The sequence below is a fragment of the Panthera onca genome, chromosome B2, assembly GCF_046562875.1.
Source record: "Panthera onca isolate mPanOnc1 chromosome B2, mPanOnc1 haplotype 2, whole genome shotgun sequence".
In the NCBI taxonomy this organism is placed as follows: Eukaryota; Metazoa; Chordata; class Mammalia; order Carnivora; family Felidae; genus Panthera; species Panthera onca.
This window is the reverse complement of record NC_138343.1, coordinates 49744652-49767712: the sequence shown is the minus strand read 5'-3', so window position 1 is coordinate 49767712 and position 23061 is coordinate 49744652. Positions and strand designations below refer to the sequence as shown.

General features: G+C 41.4%; 1 protein-coding gene across 2 annotated transcripts in view; it reads right to left on the bottom strand.

Annotated features, from left to right (window-relative positions):
• The window catches only part of PAQR8 (progestin and adipoQ receptor family member 8), a 45988-nt gene that overhangs the window by 22464 nt on the left and 463 nt on the right, over positions 1-23061 (bottom strand). Inside the window, exon 1 of one of the 2 annotated variants that reach the window (XM_078447001.2) lies at positions 22762-22841. The exons of the other annotated variant lie outside the window; for it this stretch is intronic. Within the exon in view, the coding sequence (XP_078303127.2) occupies positions 22762-22797 (36 nt within the window). The 5' untranslated portion in view covers positions 22798-22841. Of the gene's footprint in view, positions 1-22761; positions 22842-23061 lie in introns of those variants that run through there. 2 annotated transcript variants of the gene reach the window in all.

The window sequence follows — 23061 nt, the reverse complement described above, 5'->3', positions numbered from 1 at the left end:
GCTTAACCGACTGAGCCACCCAGGCGCCCCACCTTTTTCCTCCCTTAGACCACCCACCTCAGTTGGCCCCACTGCCAGCCATTTCATTTCTACCCTGGCTGCCAGCCCTCCTCACCCTGAACTCTTGCGCTGGGTCCGTCTGCCTAGCCCCACCTTGATTACACCCAATTTCTCTCTTTTCTCACCAGGTACTATGTACTGCTGGAGAAACTCATGAAACATGAGACCATTATGAATCCATGCCTTTTAATCTCAACCAAGACTTCACAATATCCATCTGGGTTGTGTGTTTAAAAATAAACTCCCGATCTAGCTAGTTTTGTGATTGGTCTGACCGATCTCCCAATCAGCTAGCCTTGAAATCCAACTGGGATGTCTCCTTTCCTCCCCCTTCCCTCAAATCAGTCATCAAACCACTTTTTCCTTTTTAAGTTGCTTGTTCCTTCTTTTCATTCCCCCATAAGCTCATATACTGTCCCAGCTGTACAATGGTGATAACTCCCCAACTGAGCTTGCATTCTACAAACTCTATCCTCGTTTCACTTGACTTGACTAAAGTTCAGCTCTGATGATGATATGCCACAAAGCCACTAGTGGTCTTCTCCTCTCTGCCAACAAAAGCTCACATTCCTGAGTCTGGCAGTCAATGCCTTCTGTGCCCTAACCTTAATCTGCATCTTCAAACATCACCCACCGCTTCATTTCATGCAGAATGAAATAGAGTAAATAGAACAGAACACGTCAGGGCGCGCCCCACATATTAAGGATAAGTACTGTCATGCAACTCCCAGTTCCTAAAATAAAATATATTTCTTACCAAGGGTCATGTTAGGTTTGAAAAACACTGACCTACACCATTTGCTATTCTTAAGCATGCCTTGTGACTTGTTCTTTCATTTTGAAATTATGAAATACTTCAAGTATACAGACTAGTTTGGAGGATAATACAACAAACAACTGTTTGTCAATTCAACATGTCATATGTACTTCAGATTTTAAAATGTGTATATTTATGTGTGTATGCATGAGTGTTTATGTGTATGTATGTATGCATATATATATGTATACGTGTCTCTAAAACACATACACCCGAGACTAAGCCTCCTGTGTCCACCCATTCCATCTTTCCCTCCCAGTGGCAGTCACTATACACTGAATTTGGTGGTTTTCATTCCCACTAATGTTTCCAGGTGAAACTATACAATTTATACCGACACTATAAAATTATATAACTACATGCAATAATATAATAAAAAATCATGAAATTAAATATCCATAAACAATGTATAGTTTTGTACATTATTTTTAACCTTAATATAAATTTTGTGTCTAACCTCCCGCAGTCTTCCTTCTTTATTATGTTTTGTGTCGTTCCGCATTAATTGTGACATGATTCTCTAGTTGATTCATTTTCTCTGATGAGTATTTTCCAAATTACAATTCTTTGTCCATCCTCCTGTGGATGGACCTGCAGGTGGTTTCCATTTATTTGCTATGACAGATGAGGCTGCAGTGTAGTTCGTACATGTCTTCTTTGGTATATCTCTCTGAAGTGGATTCCTCTTCAGGTCTTTGTCCAGGCTGTTCCCTTTACCTGGAACGGACTCCTCCCTATCTCTACATCAGGAAACTTCATCCATCCCCAAAGGCACCTCTCAAATGCTGACTCTTCCATGCCTTCCTATTACCCAGGCGAAGCAATATCATCCATCCATTCACCTGTAGCTTTCAGTGTGTGTCTCTGTCCTGCAGTTGTTTGGATAATTTTCTCATACCCTAGCAGCTCATAAGTTTCTAATGGGCAAGTACTGTGTCACATGGCATTCAATTCCCTCCACCCATTCCACCCCCACTTAGAGCCTAGTGCAGATATCTGCCCAGAGGGGATTCACAGGAAATGCCTGCTGAAGCCACTGAGCTTTCCTTCTTTTGCTGCCAACCACTGCTATGGCCATCTAATGATATATATATCTCATGACAGCAGTATACACCTAATGGCTGCCACATTCCCATGTGTTACCATTTCACTGTGAGGGTAAAGAAAAGCCTGTCTCTACCATCAATACTCTATGTTGGGAGAAGCGGGAGGTACAAGGGATACCTTGAGCTTCATAACCTCCTGGGGCTAAATGATCATAGGCAGCGCCTATGTATAAAGATGAAAGCAAATATATTTAGATGTCAAAGAAATCAAACACTGAGTAGATAAGCATGTTACAAATCAGTCAACCAATGGTCACTGCCACCAGTGCAGGCAGGACTTAAGAGGGAATCCATTCCTCCTCCTTCTAGCCAGTCCCTACTAGTCCCAATCACTGCACAGCTGTAGCCTGGGGAGAGAGGCACAGACAGCGTTATGTGTTTTCAATGGCTGCCAGTGTAGCTTCAGAATCCTTGGTCAGGACAGGTGCCTGTCCATCCATAGATGTTCATTTCCCCTCCAAGTTCAGTGGCGTGGGGATGAGAGCATCATGAGGGACTTCTTTCTGATTCCAAAGCAGAGACACATGCTCATTATACTTCTTTTCTTTTTTTAGACATGGAAAAGGTTAACAGATGAGATGTGGGAAAATCAGTTCAAGAACCCAATACTGCAGACCTCTTTCCATTTTACTCATGAGTACAAAGTATTGGCTTAATGATGGCAAGTTGATACCTGTTTATACCAGCCTTATAAATTAGTAATAAAACATGTCCAGGTCATGGGATTTTTCTAAGCAGCTCACCATTCCATGCCATATGACCTACCAGAGAGACAGTAACTGAGTAAGTACTCTTGAGCTACACTCCCTAGTTATGGGTTGACACAAAGGTCAGCTGAAGCCCTGAAAATCCTAGTCCTACGCAGGAGCTTAAAACTCATATTGGAAATGGGCTAGACAACAACATGCAAACTTAGGAGGCACTGAAAAACCAAACTCCTGATTGCTGTCTCTAGCTTATGGAGTTTGATTTTAGAAAGGGCCAAATATGAGAACAACCATTTCTCTTTACTGTAACATGACCTCAAGTCTCAGATGACATCTGATTATAATCTGTGCAAGTGCCACCTGAGTGCCTGGATTGTTTTTCCAATTGAGTTGAAATGCCCACGGCCACAGTTTCTGCATCAGCTGCCCGCCAACGTAAACTTTACACTTTGAGCCACTTGGGCATTGCCTTGGCATTGCTGCACACCACCTGTGGGCCTGGGAAGATGTAGACTCTGACTGTAACAGCAGCCAAGAAACAAACACTTCCTCCAGTCCTTGTTCAAATCGCTCCTTCTCTAGGAGGCATCCCCACCCCCCAATTGATTTCATACCGTTTGTACCCTCCTGAGCCCTCTAGAGCCCCTTATTCTGCTCTGCTTCTTGTTTTCTGTAGTACTTTTCCCTTTCCCCCTTAATACATTACTTTCTTTCTCATAAGTTTTGTTTTAACTGTGGTCAAATATACCTAATGAAATTTCCCATCTTAAGTCTTTCTAATTCTACAGTTCAGTAAAGTACATCCACGTTGTTGTATGACCAATATCCAGAACTCTTTTCATCTTGCAAAACTGAAACTCCATAGCCATTAAACAGCAACTCCCCATTCCCCCTTCCTCCAGGCCCTGATGAACACCCTTCTACTTTCTCTCTGTATGAGTTTGACTACTCCAGTATCTCATATAAGTGGAATCCTACAGCATTTGTCTTTTTGTGATTGGCTTATTTCACTTAGCATAATGTCACCTGGATTCATCCATGTGGTAGCGTGTCAGGATTTCCTTCCTTTTTAAAACTGGATAATATTTCATCGTGTGTATACACTGTATTTTGGTTATCTGCTCATCTGTCAACGAACATCTGGGTGCTTCCACCTTTTGGCTATCATGAATAATGCTGCTATGGAGATGGGTTTGCAAGTATCTCTCCAAGACTCTGTTTCAGTTCTTATGGGTATACAGTAGTCCCCCCTTATATGGCAGTTTTGTTTTCTGCAGTTGCAGTATCCTGCGGGCAACCGTGGTTCAGAAGCACATGATCCTTCTGACATAACTTCAGAAGGTCAATAGTAGCCTAATGCTACATCACAATGCCCACATGACTCACCTCACTTTATCTCATCATGTGGGCATGTTATCATCTCACATCATCATCAGAAGAAGGGTGAATACAGTACAAGATATTTTGAGAGAGAGAGATGACACATTCACATAACCTTGATTACAGCATGTTATAATTGTTCTATTTTATTATTAAACTTTATCATAAGTATGTATTTATAGGATATACATAGACTTCACCACTCTGTGGTTTCAGGCATCCACTCGGGGTCCTGGCTCATATCCCCTACAGATAAGGTGGGGGGAGGCTACTGTATACTCAGAAGTGGAACTGCTCCATCATTGGTAATTCTATTTTTAAAATTTTTTGAGGACCTCCCATACTGTTTTCCATACTGGCTGTATCATTTTATAATCCCATCAACAGTGGACAAGAATTCCAATTCTTCTGCATCTTTGGCAACACTTGTTATTATCTGTTTGTTTGTTTGTTTGTTTTGTAGCCATTTTAATGGGTATGATGTTAACATTTTATCTTTACTTACGTATATTGTCTGTCCTTCCTGGCCCTGCTGCTACCCCAGAATATAAATTCAATTAGCAGAGGGATCTTTGTCTATTTTGTTTACTGATGTATGCTTGCATCTAGAATAGGACTTGGCACACAGTACGTACTCAAAAAATATTCATTCTAAGAGTGAATAAATAGGGGCGCCTGGGGGGGCTCAAGTCAGTTAAGCGTCCGACTTTGACTGGAGTCATGATCTCACGGTCCGTGAGTTCGAGCCCCGTGTTGGACTCTGTGCTAACAGCTCAGAGCCTGGAGCCTGCTTCAGATTCTGTGTCTCCCTCTCTCTCTGCCCCTCCCCTGCTCATGCTCTGTCTCTCTCTCTCTCTCTCTTTCTCTCTCTCTCTAGCTCTCAAAAATAAACATTAAAAAAAAAGTGGATAAATGAACTGGTAAAAGAAAGACACGCTGACCGTATACTTGTCTTTAATTTCCTTGTTTTTATGTCAAAATCTCAATGTAGCTATCTTTCTGTCTATCCATCCATCCATTCACACATTACCTTTGTGCAAGCTACTCAGCACCTTATGAAAGCAATTATTCTTTTAACAAATATTTGCTGAGTGTCTACTATGTGCCATTACTGTGTTCAGTATTGTTCAGATGGAAACTCTGAAGCACATGGAATTCAGTGTTTTTGGAGAGCTCACAAGAAATCCATAAGAAAACCAAGGAGAGAATCTGTAGTACACAGAAAAGTTAGTTCTTATCTGGCATGGAGTATATCTGATATCCATTTGATATCTCTGCTCATTTGTAACACAATACCTCAGAGTGAACCAAACAGAACAGAGTTTCCCCCACTGACCTTGCTTCTGTCCCATGCTCCTTGCTCCTATCTCAGTAAATGGCTGCCAGAAACCAGAGATATATTTGTCCCTCATCTTAACCTGGTACTCCTCTTTATCCAGTTGCCAATAATAACTATTATAATGACTCATATATTGAGCAATTACTCAATGCTAGGCACACTTCTAAGTTCTTTGCATGTTATTAACTCATTTATTCCTCACCACCCTGTGAAATGGAGTACAGATGAGACAATAAGTAAAGTCTCTTGTCCAAGAGAAGGGACCACCCAGCCAAGAAGTGGTGGAGCCAGAATCTGTACCCAGGTAGTCTCGTTCCAGAGGCTATGCCCTGAACTTCTACACTACTCAGGAAATGCTGGGGGTTTTTTTTGTTTGTTTGTTTTTGTTTTTTACTTTTTAAAAAAATTTTTTTAATTTTTTATTTTTTTTAGGAAATGCTGTTTTAACCTCATGTATTGAAAAGCATTCCAAAATGTATTAGTTCACTTTCCTAAATTTGTAAGTGAAAATAAATTGTATAATTCAGAACTATACACATCCTTCAGCTCCTTCTGGAAATCAGTGATCATTAGGCAGCTTGGATAATAGAGGTACCAATGGTCAAGAAGACTGGACAGTATCTATGGTAAGTCTAGAGCCTTACTGGAGAGTTGCTCTTAAATATAAGTTCTAATGGGACTTTATTTTCCTGTGCTTTGATGTGTTTTCATCGAAGTGGAATGTGTCAGTAACAATTAGCTTCACTGAAGACTTTGATTAGTCAAAGCTGTATTGTAGTAGATACACTGTCATCAATGTAAATAAGGCATATCCATTATATAAACACTATTAAAAAATGGACAACTTTTTCTACTTTGAGGTTGTATTGATCTTGGAGGCGAAGTGAGCCGGAAGGCAGAAGGCCCAAATGCTACTTAAATTAAATGAATCACATACTTAAAAATAAACCACAATCCTTCTGGCACCAATAGTACCATCTGTAAACTGAGAATAATAAAGGCCAGCAACTTGAGATTTCTGAATTAAAGTTGAAAAAAAAAAACAACAAACAAAAAATGTATGTAATTATAAACCTAAGACAAAAGGACTGTAGGTCCAGAAAGCGAAAGCGTCCTTTCCAAGTTTTAAGCTTATTTAGTGTGTAATAGCCAACATGATTTAAGTTCATCATCCATTTAACATTCAAATAAGATGCTTTTAAATAAGATGATTTTAACCAAAGGATGAACTTTAACATCCCAAGAGTCCCTTTTGAAAACAAAAGAAGCAGTACCAGCCAGAAGCTATTCAGGCAAGTTCCACAGGTCATATGGTCTTGGGAAGAGACAAGCACTGATTGTTACCAGAAAACTCAAGGTCAGTACTTGCAGTTCCATTTCCACCACCCCAGTGCTCCCTTCCACAAAGGATGGTAGTATCTACTGAGAAGTTGCAATTATTCCCCAGCTCGCCGTTTCAGCCTCACCAGCCACTCATCCCCGCCAGAGAATTCAACTACTTCAGACAGTCCCAAATAACAGCAGCAAATGATGTTTTTTGGCCTCATTTTATATGATATCCCAAAAGCTGGAGAAACTAAAGAATAATAGCAAACTAGGAATAATTTCAGCTGAAGAATGATTTTTAAATAAGCATTGCTAGATATAAGTAGGAAGGAGGGCTCTAAATCTTACATTAACAAAAAAAAAACAACCTTTAAAATACTTGGCCAATCTAATGCTTTGTTGACCTATGTGGTTTTTCCCTTCCCTGCCCTCCCCCCTACCCCCACCCCCAATATCCAGTTGAGATTTCTGAAATGGAAGAGGATCTCTGCAGATCCTTGCTAGTAAATCAGAGAATTCCAAAATGAGCCTTTGTTTGACTTTTGCTTGCAAAAGAATGTGCTGTCAGTTAAAACAAGAAAAAAACACATTTGAACACACACAGTCTGATCTTGACCACCCAGAGGGCAGCCTGACATCCTTTGTCAATCTTCCTGGAGACAGTCAGCCCCGTAGCAGCCCTCACAGCCTCTGTCTGCACAGTTAGTTTTATTAGATAGTAATTTTTTCTGGTGACTATAGACTGGCCCCGGCATTCCTACAGCCTAGTACATTATCTATAATGTGGCCATGAGTACTTAAAACATCTTCTGTCAAGGAAGTCCTGTTGTTTCACAATCATTAACTTAATAACTTCCAAATTCCTTCAAAAGTAAAAGGAATTGTTAGTTAGCTGATGGTAAGTTAATTATAACTAAGCACTAAGTTTCTTGTTGTCACTTCTCGCTCAACTACACTGAATCTAAATTCAGCTTAAATCAACTACTAGACCAGATTAGGAACTCAAGGATAGGCTCTGGGCTGCCATTTCCTTTATACTCCCCTTGAGCATTAAGCATTTCATTTCTCCCATGAAAAGAATGACTTTAAATTAGTCTTATTGACTGACTGACAATCTACAAATCAAATCTACTATGGGTTTGCACTATGGAAATCTACTCAAACCTACTATGGGTTGAAAAGGGAGAGTCACCACCTCCCAATCCTCCATGAACCATCAACACTGAAAACATTTTCCCCTATCATCTGTTTTCCAGATGTCGGTAACATCTCCCTCCCCTCCCCCACCTTTGATCTGATTTGGGCTGAAAGAGGAGAGCTGGTCCCTAGCTGTTAAGGACCTAACATGACAACAGACAGAAAGGCTCGAGATTTTACTGCAGGGAGGCCTTTAAAAACCATTTACTTTGGAGACAGCAAATAGATTTCAACCCTTACACCAACCTCTTTGGTAAGTGCTTCCTAGATTCCTGTACTGAGAGGCATTCTAGGCCTGGGATGAACTCAGAGAGAAAGGTACTATCATTGATTTACTGCCATGGGCTCCTAAGGGACACCAGACTCAGGAGGGAGCCATGGCACAGAGCCATGTATTTGTCATCCCTGAGCTGACTCTACAATAGAGAGCTAAGAGACTTGCAGTTCACTGTTTTTCTCACTTGACTGTTTTAAAAAGTAGAAATAAAAGCAAAAATGAACTATTGGGACCTCATCAAGATAAAAAAGCTTCTGCAGAGCAAAAGAAACAATCTACAAAAATAAATGCAACCGATGGAATGGGAGAAGATATTTGAAAATGACATATCAGATAAAGGGTTAGTATCCAAAATCTATAAAGAACTTATCAAACTCAACACCCAAAAACCAAATAATCCAGTGAAGAAATGGACAGAAGAAATGAATAGATACTTTTCCAAAGAAGACATCCAGATAGTTAACAGACACATGAAAAGATGTTCAACATCACTCATCATTAGGGAAGTACAAATCAAAACCACAATGGGATACCACCTCACACCTGTCAGAGTGGCTAAAATTAACAACTCAGGAAACAACAGATGTTGGTGAGGATGTGGAGAAACAGGAACCCTCTTGCACTGTTGGTGGGAATGCAAACTAGTGCAGCCACTCTGGAAACCAGCATGGAGCTTCCTCAAAAAGTTATAAATAGAACTGCCCTATGACCCAGCAATTGCATACTAGGTATTTATCCAAAAGGTACAAAAATGCTTATTATAAACATGCACCCCAATGTTTATAGCAGCACTACAATAACCAAATCACCGAAAGAGCCCAAATCCCCATCAACTGATAAATGGATAAAAAAAATATCACACACACACACACACACACACACACACACACAAAATGGAATATTACTCTGCAATCAAAAAGAATGAGATCTTGCCATTTGCAACAACATGGATGGAACCAAGTGTATTATGCTAAGCGAAGTAAGTCGGTCAGAGAAAGATAAATATATGATTTTACTTGTATGTGGAATTAAGAAACAAAACAGATGAACATAGGGGAAAGGAAGGAAAAATAAAATAAGATAAAAAGAGGTGGGTGACAAATCATAAGAGACTCTTGAATATAGAGAACAAACTGAGGGTTACCAAAGTGGAGGTGGGTGGAGGGATGGGTTAAATAGGCGATGGGGGTTAAGGAGGGCACTTGTTGGGATGAGCACTGGATGTTGTATGTAAGTGATGAATCACTGAATTCTACTCCTGAAACCAGTACTACATGTTAAGTAACCTGAATTTAAACAACAAAAAAGTAAAAGTCTGAGCAATCATAATAACCTATTTTAAAATATTCACGATGATAAGTATTTAAAGAAAATACATGTTCCCTAAAAAGCTTAGTTCCCAGCTAAGGTCCTTGCTGACATGTCCCAGAGAGAACCAAAGGTGGGATTTCTAAGCTCTTCGTCACCCGCACCCTGACAAGTGCCACCTTTTAGTGCTCACTGGTGAAAGGGTTAAATAGGAGCTGAGTAGTTCCCCATCGGTTGTGTGGCTTCAGTGATGGGACTGCATGGGGAAGGAGGAAGAAAAAAAAAAGACTGAAGTTTGAGAATCAAGCAAATGTCAGTGATCCCAAAGACAAAAGAGTGTATTAAGCAGAAAAGTCAATGTGATGCTTGTTTTGATAGGAAAAATGGAGAATCAATTTCTTGAACTTGAACCAGCAAAGCTCTCTTCTTCACTCAATCAATAGTATTTACTTGCTTTCTGCTCTGAACACTGATGGACCAAGTGGGTGCAGACAAGGCAAATGACATAGTCCCTTTCATAGCCAGCTTATATAATCTGTCTCCCTCTCCCCTGAGGGGGGCTTGGACGCCAGAAGCTAAGTCAGCCCTCTGGAGAGACAAAGTCAGCCTCCCAATATCTACTCCGTGTTGTCAGCCAACTGGCTCCCAGGTGAGGAGAACATTTTTGGCAGTTAAGTACAACAAAGCAGTCAAGAGACCTTAAGAAAAGGCAAGGGAGAGTAGGCAGGCATGTGATTCTGGAGACAAATAAACACAATTAGCTGTGCTAGAAACAAACTGAAAAGACTCAGTGGGAAGACTGGTTCCTTCTGCCAAGAGAAAACCAAAGGAAAATTCATTTTAAAAGAAACCTTTTACTTCTCTCGGCAGCCATGGCCCAATGACAGTCATATTTTCTGTCAAGTTCTTCTCCTTGTGGGTTTCTCCAACATCTCAAGAACTATTGCAATAATGCTGCTTTATCAGGTTTGCTGCCCAGATAGAATCCATTAATGTTTCAGGCTGGGTCCTTTCATTCATGGAGATGACAATCCCAAGCCTTTCACAGCCATTCTGTCCCTGTGTGCTTAAAGAGACCCAATTTGCAGCAGTGGTCGGGTGGTTGAATTCACAGAAATCAAGTCACGTCCCTGGATGTCTTTTCCTCTACCCTAGATCCAATTGCGTACTGTAGGATTAGCTATAGCAGAGAGGTCTAGTGACAACCACATAGCATAGTGGTTAACAGGACAGTCTCTGGAGTTAGGAAACTTGGGTTTGAATTCTGACTGCCACTTACAAGTTGGGTGACCTTGGGCAAGTAATTTAATCTCCTTGTGTCTCATTGTCTTCATCTATAAAATAAGGATATAACAGTACCTGGCTAATAAATAGGGTTGTTGTGAATTTTAAAGAATTATATTAAAAGAGTCCTGTCTTTTAGAATGCATTCTAAAATGATCACAAATAATAATATGATTTCTGGGGTTTGCTTTAAAATCATCTGGAGGTAAGGTGTGTGTGTGTGTGTGTGTGTGTGTGTGTGTGTGTGTGTATGTAAAGAAACTGGCCATGAGTTGGTAATTGTTGAAGTTGAGGGATGGATACATGGGGGTTTATTATACCATTCTGTGCACCTCTGTCTTTTTGATATTTTCTGTAAAAGGAAGTTTGAGAGAGAGAGAGAGAGAAGATAATATGTATAAAACTGCTAGCACACATGTGCTCAATAAAATGTAATCCGGTATAGATCAGAGAAGATCTTGAAGGCACTGTTGCTAGGTCAAAGAGGCATGTGGATAGCAGCCTGTCTCTCTAGAGACATGGATGGGGTCCTGGGGCCAGCAATGGGGGTGGGGGGAGTCAGACAAGCACTGAACTTCATTGTCACTCTAGGCCATCCATTATTGCCCAACCTTTTCACCATCAAACCTGTTTTAAATTGATTGTTATTCGTTCCCTATGCTTTACTAAGTCAACCACATCTAATAAATGTTCATTTTCCCATTTCTTTTAGTGAGATACATAAGTCAGTGTTTGAGTCAGCTTTAGATAAACTAGTGATTAAACTGAGCTGCCATCACCCCAGCCCAAAGCAAAGCACGTTCAAGTTTTCACTGCCTGAGCAGTACACATATATGCAGTTTTTCAGATCTCATTATATGAGATAATGAAATGCTCAATGCACACCTCCAGCACCATCTTCCACCCCCTGTCACCTGAGTCTATGCCTCCATTAGGTTCAGGAAACCACATATATAAATTCAGAGTCAGTTCCAGAAATTCCCAGCTTCTGGGGTCCCTTAGCTAGGGTGATGAGCTGGATGGAAAACCCACCCTGGACCAATTCCAGGCTAGGTATGCACACTAAGGGAGTCCTTAATTAACCCCCAACTCACCCACCCCATACCCTCTCACAAACAAGGAATCAGCCACCCCAGCTCTGACACTTAACAAAGTATAAGGCCTTGGGCTAGCCATTTCATCTGTTTTCTCATTTGTAAACTGGGGTATCTCCCTTATAAGGCTGTTTTAGGGATTAAAAATAATGTAAATAAAGTGCATTGCACAATGCCTGGCACACGGTAATTGTTCAGTACATAGTAGCTATTTTATGTCTCTAATGCCTGTGGGTATGCATGGGTGTACTGTTATTACCTCCTTTGGAATTTGGTTGATGTTTAGACCCAGTGGTTCTCCAGACCATGAGACACATTGAGGCCACATAATTATACTTTAATATTTTCTTTCTCTTTCATTTGACAAAATTTTGATGCGGCTACTTCAATCTTCTCCACAGAACTGATGTATAAATATGTTACTGTCATCAATACCTACATGTCCTCTCCTATTTGATTCCCTTTTCTCCTTCCGTAAATATCTGTGACAATATCTTTTAAATTAAAAAAAAATTATAGAAAGTAAGAAGGAGAAAAATGTGGTCCAATTCAAGCCTAGCAAGGCCATTCTTATTACTATCGTGAAATGTTTGCTGAATGTCCACTATATATAGATAGTGGAGAGTCAACGCATGAGATGAATATAAACAATAAAGCCAGAACTCCATTAGCGAAGACTTCAGTAATGATCCAGTGATAATCCAGGCTTCTCTAGGGAAGTTAAGTGCTAATCTAAAATCTTTATCTTATTCTTTTTCTAAAAAAAATTTTTAAGAGTTTATTTATTTTGAGAGAGAGTGAGCAGGGGAAAGGCAGAGAGAGAGACAGAGGGAAAGAGAGAGAATCCCAAACAACCTCCACACTCTCAGTGCCGAGCCCAATGTGGGGCTCTAACTGAGGAACTGTGAGATCACGGCCTGAGCCAAAACCAAGAGTCGTACGCATAGCCGACTGAGCCACCAGGCGCTCCTATCTATTCTTCACCTTACCTACAACCGTCACTCTGTTTCTCCTCATCCTGAGTTATTTTTCTTCATAAGATTTTTCACATCCTAGAAGTATATATTCCCTGATTTACTTATTATCTGTCTCCCCCCAAGAGAATACATATTACACAAAAGCAGGGATCTTGATCACGTCTGTATCTCTAACAACTAAAACTACCGCCAAGCACAGAAGAGGCCCTTGAGAAATAATTTCAATGATTTCATTTTCTTTTCCTTTCTCCAAACACCCAATCACAAGAAGGAATCTACATCTGAAATCCTGCCCCATGTATTCCTTACATACACGACCACTGTGACCCGTTGTAGACAGAGTGTAAACAACTAAGCACACAATATATGAAGTGGTACCATGAGAGACAAAAAAACCTAAGCAGAATGAAGCGATTTCCTCAAGGCCTTACATACACCACATACATGTACCATTCTGATTTCTGCCTCTGTGGTACTGCTTCAGCTGCTTCTACCATCAGAAATACCCACCTCTCTGTCTAAATGTTACCCCCTTCCAAGTTCTCACTCAGGTTGTTTTTCCTGAGTTATACTGACTTTAAGAGCTCACAGTGACTCTGCCCTTTTCTAAACCGAGTGGCACACACCCACTACCAGTGCCTCATAGCCCTGCACTTAACTGTAAGTGATTTAAAGTTTTCTTCCTCTTTCCTGAGAAAACTTTGAAGCTCCAAGTGTATCATAGGTTCCTGAAATACAAAACCATGCTTTATGATTCTCTTGAATCCCTCAAAGTATCTAGCACAGTGTTAGGTACTTACTGCACATTCAAAAAATCCCTGTATGTGAACTGACAGATTCCCAAATTGAATCCCACCTCTGCTGCTCTGGTAGGATTCCATTTACACCCCCCATCCCCCGCAAGAAAAATCTGTTTCCTTTTGCTCCCTCATCCTTCCAAGTGCTCCTCTATTAGAATGACTTTCCAGCTGCAAAAAGCCAAAGCATTAGTATCTCAGATAGGACAGGACATTGCCACGGACTGTGACAACAGCAACTCAGAAGCTGGCATTATACCCAGAGACATAAACCAGAAACAAGTCATCACTCAGAGTATCTTAAAGAGAAAACAAAGGGGGGCACCAAACCTAAGAAACACCTAGAGCACCTCATGAATTAATCTGAACCCTTTACCAGGCCAAGATCTGATGAATCAGTCTCTACCTGAAATGCTGCCCAGTTTCAATGACATTCTTGCAGCTTTACCTGAACTTGTCTGGGTGACATTCTAGTACTGCAGCCAATTCCAACTTCAGCGTCAGAGCATGCATCAAACTGACTAATTCCACATTCTGAAGTGCTCTGGGTTCCTGGCAGCTCCAGAGAACAATATCAATGCCTTTATTTTGCTTAAGTGCAGGAATAAAAAAAAAAAAAAAAAAAAAAAAGCTAAGATGGAACTCTTGGAATGAATTCTTTGGACAGACTTAAAGACATCATGGAGAACATAAATTTTCTAATTCAAGAGCCATAACACTCCAACATTGACTTTACATCATCCTTCTTTCCTTCCATGTTTTATACTTTACCAGTCCTCTTTAGAGTGAGTCTAAAAGGAAAATGAGAAGATAGTTTTCACCAACATAAGTTTTATTTCTCACAAAACCATGATCTATAAGCCATACTCAGCAAAACGTGTGTGTTTTAATTCCATCTTCAATTAGTTGGGGGTAAGTGCAGCCCTCCTCCAGTTTCCCAACTGTAGACTTACCTGTAGCCTCTTGGGTATTCTCTTAGCCTCCAAAGAGCAGGTCAAGGATAAAGCAAATACATAGTTTCAAGCTACTGATGGAAAAGCAAGCAATTCTCTATTGCTTGAGAATAGAAACAATTTTTCTTCTTTGCTGTTGATAATCTTGGAGTACACGACCCTAGAAGGATAAATGTCACTGCCCTCAGTGCTAGCTACATCTCAAAATGAACAAAAACTCTTAAAATCTGTAACCTTTGCTTTGAGCTTCAAATCCTAGGAATTAGAGATTGGTGAAAGTCAGAGACCAGCTCAGCCTGGGGAGCTGAGTTCTCCTAAAGTGGGAGAGCTAGCCTGGGTACCTCTCTGGATGTACTCATCTCAAAAATGTTGTCTCCAATTACCTCTCTCATATATTAACATTTATCATAATTATTACTAATTCACTCATTTGACAAATAGCATTCTGATAGAGTATTGAATTGTCTTCACATAAGAAAATACTAATAGTGTATTAGCTCCCTAGATGGCTTAGAAGCTTATACCCTGCCAGACATGCAGAGAAAAGTCTTTCTTAAGCCCCAGGCTTAACTCAACCTGATCATCCAACCCAGTTGCCTTACAACAGAGAGCAGTTCCCCACTTTTGCCCAAGGGTGGTTTCTGAATGTCATGTGGGCTAATGTGACACTCTAAGCTTCTCAGTAAGTAACCAACCAGCCCCCTCCTATTTACACTTGGCCTGAATTTTGCTTTGTCCTGGTCATTTTAGCTCTGTGTACAGGTATTAGGAAGCTATAATAAATACTCCTTCCCTCCATCTTTTTTTTTTTTTTAATGTTTATTTATTTTTGAGACAGAGAGAGACAGAGCATGAACGGGGGAGGGGCAGAGAGAGAGGGAGACACAGAATCGGAAATAGGCTCCAGGCTCTGAGCCATCAGCCCAGCGCCCGACGCGGGGCTCGAACTCACGGACTGTGAGATAGTGACCTGAGCTGAAGTCGGCCGCCCAACCGACTGAGCCACCCAGGCGCCCCCTTCCCTCCATCTTTAAATTGGAGTGTCATCTCTACAACTTACCTGCAAACTGTATCCTCCATAAGGGCAGGAAGTACATCCTTACTCATCATTCTATCCCCAGTGTTTAGCACAGAACCTGGTCCTTAATATTTGATGGATGAATGAATGAATGAATGAATGTGTGCATGAACAAAATATCCTTTGGTTCCCAGGCCAGTGAGAAGTCCATCAAGATCTCACTCCACAGAGTTAGTGTTCAGGTTCCTTCTTAGCCAGTACTACCAAAGTCCCATCATAAATTTTCAGCAATTCATGGCACTAAACACCACAAACAGCATGGACAATGATCCATAAAATAGATCAGGCAGCAGAGAGGGCTTTGCTCACTTAATCACTGTGGGGTATAGGGTTCCAGCAACATACACTAGGAAAGCTGAGTGGAAGCTACAAGTACTAGACTGCTTGTGTTCCCTGCCCCCTAAATCCTTATGTTGAAGCCCTAACCTCCAGTGTGATGACTGATATTTGAATGTGGGGTCTTTGGGAAGTAATGAGGTATAGATGAGATCATTAGGACTGTGGGTCTTCATGATGAGATTAGTGCCCTTATAAGTAGAGGAAAAGAGCTTACTCTCTCCCTCCCTGCCATGGGAAGGCACAGCAAGAAGGTGGCTATCTATAAACCAGGAAGAAGGTCCTCACCAGGAACTGAATCTGCTGGCACCTTGATCTTGGACTTCCTAGTCTCCAGAAATGTGAGAAATAAACTTCTGTTGTTTAAGCCAACCAGTCTATGGTATTTTGTTATAGCACTTTGAGCAGATTAAGACATAGGGCCATTTCCTGGTTATTTAAACTGTCCCTAGAGGCAGGAATCTAGAAGTTAGAGCAATGGCAACAAACTAGTACTGGGGCAATAAGGAGCACTCATAAAGAATTTGGGTTTGCTATCAGGGCCCAGCTCTGCTCTTTGGGCAAGTCACAACCTGTTTCCTCATCTGTACAATGGGGCTAATAATAGTACCTATCTCAGGATTGTTCTGAGATTTAAATGAAGTAACACAAACACATTTCCTGACACTCGTAAGTGCTCAGTCAACAGTATTATTTTTATAATGCTGAAGCCAGACTCATGCTCTAGTTATAACTCCTTCTCATAGGGTCTGATCAGAAGCGGAAAGATGTGGTAGACTGAGCCCTGTAGCAGTAATCATAAGCCCTGGAAGTCTGAGTCCCTGTTTTTGACATTTTCTCATTGTGACTGATAAATGTCTAACCTTCACCAACCCTAAGTTCCCTTCATCTGTAAAGAAAAAAAAAAATCCATATGATGATGTCTGTTCTCTAGGCCTCCATAGGATGGCTGCAAAAGTTGCATTTGACAAGGAACATAAAAGCACTTTGAAATTTGTCCAGCAGAGGCTCACACAGGAATACTGAAAGAGGTAAATTTGTCAATATTAATTAAATACCTCTAAGACTCTAAAACAATGTTTTTCAAACTTTTTGACTGCAACCTATTAGAAGAAACATATTTTACATTGCAAACAGGCACACATTCATCACTAAAATAAAAGCCTAACAAATAATACTTATGTTACTTTGATACTTTTAATTAGATTCTTTTTTATCCCTTCCTTCCTTCCTTTTCTTCTTCTGCTCTTTTCTTTTCTTTTTCTTTTCTTTCAATATAGGTCATTAATTTCACAAGGCATGGTCCTAACTGGGCATCAAAATAATTTTAAAAATCTGATGCCCATGCCCTACCCATTGAAATTCTGAATCAATGGTTTGTGGTGGGGCTAAGGCATCAGCATTCTTTTTTTTTTTTTTAATGTTTGTTTATTTTTGAGAGAGAGAGAGACAAAGTGTGAGTGAGGGGGGAAGGGCAGAGAGAGAGAGGGAGGCACAGAATCCAAAGCAGGCTCCAGGCTCTGAGCTGTCAACAGAGTCCAAGCTGAGCTCGAACTCACTGGAGATCATGACTTGAGCCAAAGCAGGAGTTGGATGCTTCACTGAATGAGCCACCCAGGAGCCCCTGAGGCATCAGCATTCTTAAGAGAGCCCCAGTTGATTTTATTGTGCAACACAACTAATGGTTTCTAGCTCACAGCTAAAAAAACCACTGTGTTATTTACATCCTGGTCTGCTAAACGCTCTCTGCACCCAGAATGGCTGCCCTGCCCCCACCCTGCAGAAGCTCCACTGGTAACAGTGAGTGGATTACTCACTCAAGTGGCTTCAGTGTGCACCAGGAGAACACAGAAAGGCAAGGGGATCAAAGCAGAGCCTGGGCCTTAGGGGAGGCCTCTTATCTCCCCCCAGATGGCTGGTAACCCCACACAGAACAAAAACTGGAGTGGATTTGGACAATTCTTTTAAAAGTAAAGGGACCTCTACAAGAACTTGTTGCTTGAGTAAGAGGGATTAAGGAAAATAAAGGGAACCTGCCAGACTTTGCTCAGAGCCTTCTCATAGAGCAGAGAAAGCTCTGAGCAGGCATACACAGGGGTCTGAGAGGACCCTGGAGATCAACTTGGTCAGAGAGAGCTTCTCAGCCTGGTTCTCTCCTTCCCAGTTTAGCCCCAATAAAACAGAGAGTGCTTCCATCCTCAGCTCACCCTCCCTATACATAAGAGAGGTCTGGGGACTGACTGTCCTGTTTATCTGGCTAGAGTCATATTCAGCTGCCTAGCAGAACCAGGGCAGAACCAGGGCAGAACCTGGGCCAGAATGAAGAAGGAAACACAGGGGCTAGAGGCCATAAGTCTGTGTCTCTGTCCTATTCTTGGACGCACAGGTGGGATCAGGAAACCTGGATTGGTTCTGTGTACAATGAGTTAAATAACCAAAGCCGTCTGTTTGAAGTGTAGCCCCTAGATTTACTAACCAGACATGATACTAAGAGTTACCATTTATTGGGCAGCTTGTGTGTACTAAGCACTTTATATACATTATCTCTTTTAATTCCACAGTATCTCTTCAGACACAAGGTTTAAGGATCTTACCCAGGGCTGTGCTAGGATGCTAGTGCAGGTTGATGCCCACTCCAGATCCCAAGCTCCAGTCCAGAGTTTCTTAGCACTATTGACATTTCAGTTGGTAATTCTTTGTTTTGGGGAGCTGTACTTTGCATTTTATTACGCTTTACAGGATCTTTGGCCTCTACCCATTACATCCAGTGACATCCTTTCCCCCAACAGTTGTGATAATAAAAAATATCTCCAGAAATTACCAAATGTGGGGGAGAGGGTATCATCCCCTTCCCCATTAAGAACCAGGACTCTAACCGCCATGCTGTCTTATTTCTTCATACTCTATAAGTACATAAACCACTGTGACTCAGAAGAGAGACAGAGTTGGAACCAACACTACTATGGAAGGGATAATCAGAACACTCTAGGAAAGTACTGTACAACAGTAATACCATTTTATGCTACATTTATATACCACTTACAATACACTATGTATTTGTGTAGCCATTATCTCCTTTCATGGCAAATGACTGCATAGCACGATCTAATTCCCAGAGTTAATCCACCTCAAAAATATGACCACCATTAAGAGATCTGTATATTTAGCCTTCTCCAAGAAATTGAGGGAAAAGAACATGTAGTGAAATCCATATTAATCCTTATCCCCATAAGCCATTAGGAGAAAAAAATTTTGCTAATGAATGGTCCTGAGGTAACACGTTATGTGAACTCTTGGAGGACAAGTCTGTTTCCATCTCTTGTCTCCTGCACACACCTGCCTAGAACAGAGAACTCTCACTAAAGGGCAAACATTTCATGAAACATCTATTTCATAGCAACCTCTATTTGGTTGATTAAAACTAAGATAAAATTATTTTCCCACATTTTTACATCTTTCTAATTTATGTTTTAACAAAATTCCTAAATCAGAAAAAATTAACGTCAATATTTATGAAAGACCCAAGAGCTTAGTGCCAAGTTATTCTTCCCTGCCATTTGACAAAGCAGATCGAAATTCGAGTTTAACTAAAACAAATGTGCACCAGAATCATCCTTTTTAATACATGCCAAGAGAACGGTAGCTATTACATTAGAATAGTATTTGATTGATCAAGGAAAGTAATTATAGGAGGAGCTTTTAAAGTTTTTTTCCTTCAGACTTTCACCAAACTGTTATACTTAATATACAATTAAAATAAGAATGTTCGTTTATTTTATTTTTATTTTTTTAATTTTTTTAAATGTTTTATTTTTTTTTTTTTGAGACAGAGAGAGACAGAGCGTGAGCAGGGGAGGGGCAGAGAGAGAGCAAGACACAGAATCCGAAGCAGGCTCCAGGCTCTGACCTGTTAGCACAGAGCCCGACACGGGGCTCGAACCCATAAACTGTGAGATCATGACCTGAGCTGAAGTCGGACGCTTAACTGACTGAGCTACCCAGGCGCCCCAAGAATGTTCATTTAAAAAATAAAATCTGATTTCAAAATAAAGCAGCTAGGAACGGTTGCTTTTTGAGGTCACTTAAAAATTTTCTAAGAAGATAGGAGAGTAAAAACAAAATGTTCTCATTCACATATTCATTTGCACAGCCCAACAAAGGGAATATCAGTACCTGGGAAATGATAAATTTATACATGGCTCCAAAGGATTTTTAATATAAAACTATTAATAAACAACAATAATAACAAAAATAGGTAGACTCTATTGAGCACTTATGTGTCGGGCCCTGGACTCAGGGTTTTACATTCATTTCATCTTCATTAGGCACATACTCATTAGCATCTTCATTTTAAGGTTAGAAAACTGAAGCTGAAAGCTGTGCCCCAGATCACAGCAAATCAAGGTTCAAACCATGGGGGTATGAAGCATTATATTATATAACCTAAAAAAATCGGTAATTTAGAAGAAAAATGGAAGAAAAAAAGGATATGTTAATTTTTCACACTGTGTGCCCTGAAGTCCCAAAACTGAAATGGATTTGCAGAACTCACTCTCTTCCCCTTATTTCAACCTAGATCCTCTCACATAAAAACTCAAGTACCAGCCAGGCATTACCTATATATGGGGTAAGTGACTTTCTGGGTACCTTTGTTTTTCAGAGAAAACAAGTCTTTGTTTGTTTGTTTTGTTTTCTGTAAAAATGCACAGTAATGGAAACTGCCTGGTAAAGAGTATCTTCAAAGGGAAAAGAAAAGAAAGGCTTATTTTCTCCAGCCCAGTAGACCATTAAGGTATAAAACAGGTGACAGGACCAACTGTTTTTTTACACACATGACAGCATATACACCCCAATAAAGGTTGTACTTCAAAGCAATTACTTGCCAATCCTAAACACATACACATACCTTTACTGGATGCCCCCTTTAAAACTGCCAGTCCTTCAAGAGGGACTTTCATTACTTTAATGGGCATACTTCCTATTACTATCTCGATCCTGACCTCAGAAACCAGATTTGGTACCACTTGGTTTGGCTCTTTCCCAACTGAGGGAGGTTTGCCATCATGGAGGCAATTCAGTAAATGTGTTACAAACTCTGAAGGAAACTCCAAGCCAGGAGCTCTAAAATTATGCTCAGCAATGACAGCATCACTAGAATTAGTCCACAGCCTGCCAAGATGAGGCTTCTGAAGGGGAGAAATACTCATCTGAATGTATAAATACTGGCATATTTATTTTAACATTTGGATAATGAATTGAAAGAATCAGCTAGATATGTCCAAGTAAATAAATATGCTGTGCAATAATGATACTGCAGATTTTGGTGCAAGGTTCTGAACACCCCCTTGATGAAAAAAGAAAGAAAGAAAAAGAAAGAAAGAAAGAAAGAAAGAAAGAAAGAAAGAAAGAAAGAAAGAAAGAAAAGTTTGTCCTGAAACGATACTTGCAAAATGAATAAATTGCTTTTCCGTTAACTTGCACAATTATTGAAGAGATTTCCTTTTCATGAAGAAAAAAAAAGAGGCCCAACGTCAGCTAGCTGCCAAAATAGCCCTTGGTCTTCCCAGGAAGCTTAAATCTCAGTGTGTGTCAGAAGATGGATCTATATCTACGGCAGAGAGGAAAAGGAGTGGGGTCATCTCTCTTCCCCTGCTCCTCAAAGCCCAGAAAACTTCCAATGGAGAAATCCACTCAATAGGATTCCTGGGGCCCTGGCTCATCTTGAATTAGCTGTTATACTGAATAATTAAACTAATTACCATACAAAATTAACCACAGGGATATGTTAATACACAACATTATTTAACTAATTGAAGGAAGTTGGATACCCAAAATAAACAACAGGGGAAAAAAATGTACTGGTCATTTGTTTATCTCTAGACACACATTTGGATACCCACCCACTGAGGTCCTAAACAGCCTAGTGCCCAGCCAGATGACCCGGTGAAGGGTGTAGCAGCTCAGAGGTGAATATAGGCTGTGAACAGCGTAAGAGGGCAGTCAAGGACAGTCCACCTTCCATGCAGGTATCTTCCTACTGCCGTTAGTAAAGGAAGTCCTCACCAACAGAAACAATCCAAAACTGTACACTTCTCTCGTTTCCTCGGCCGTGGAATGCAGTGCATTCGTGGGCCGTGTGTCCCTGTGTGTGTGCGCGCGCGCGTGCACGTGTCCCCCCCTCCCCACTCCGGCCCCGTTGCTGATTTTCCTCCAGTTTTTACTCATAAACAGCTTCTCTCAGAGTATAGGAAAGTGGGGAGCAAGTAACACAAGTGGATCTAGAAATTAAATACACCTTTATTATGTGCCTAAAAGCACACACAGACAGAACTTACGTGTACATTTGAAATCTCACTCCTTAACTACTCTTTTAAGCCCAGACTGTTCTCAATGGGTCCCTGGGCAAAATCACTTCTAACACAACTTAGAAACAGGAGATGCAGCAAAGATTCCTTCCGGGCCCGCGGATCTCCCCCCCGGTCGGTCTGTGTTCCAGGGCCCAGAGATGCACTGGAAGCTGCGGTGCCTTGGCTGGCTGCAGGTCCTCGCACCAGGTCATCGATATGCCTCTCCCTCGTCCCTCCCGCCCCCCATCTGGGGTGCACTGGTTTTGCTCCCCGGAGGGAATGCCCTCTGGAGGTTTCCATGACCCCGTTCCACCGAGAGGGTGTGTCCCCTAGGCGGAGACGTTCCGTGAGTCCCTCCCTGCCCCCTCACCCCCTCACCTCCAGCCACCCCGATCCTCTGCCGCGGCGTTCCATCTCTCCGACCCCCTGTGCTCCACAACGTAACCCCGGCTCCCGCCACAATTCTGCTCCCGGCGCCCCCTCTCGGAGAAGCCCCTCCATCTTTCCCCCGAGAAACCACGCGTCTCCCCACCCCCCGACCCTTTCCGGGGCTCCCCTCCCGCCCCACCCGCCTCGGGCTTCCTCCCCTCCGCACTCCCCTCCGGCTTCAGTTCCCCTCCGCCCTGCGGAGGGCGCCCCGAGAATGCCGACAGGACACCCTCGTTCCGGCACCGAAGC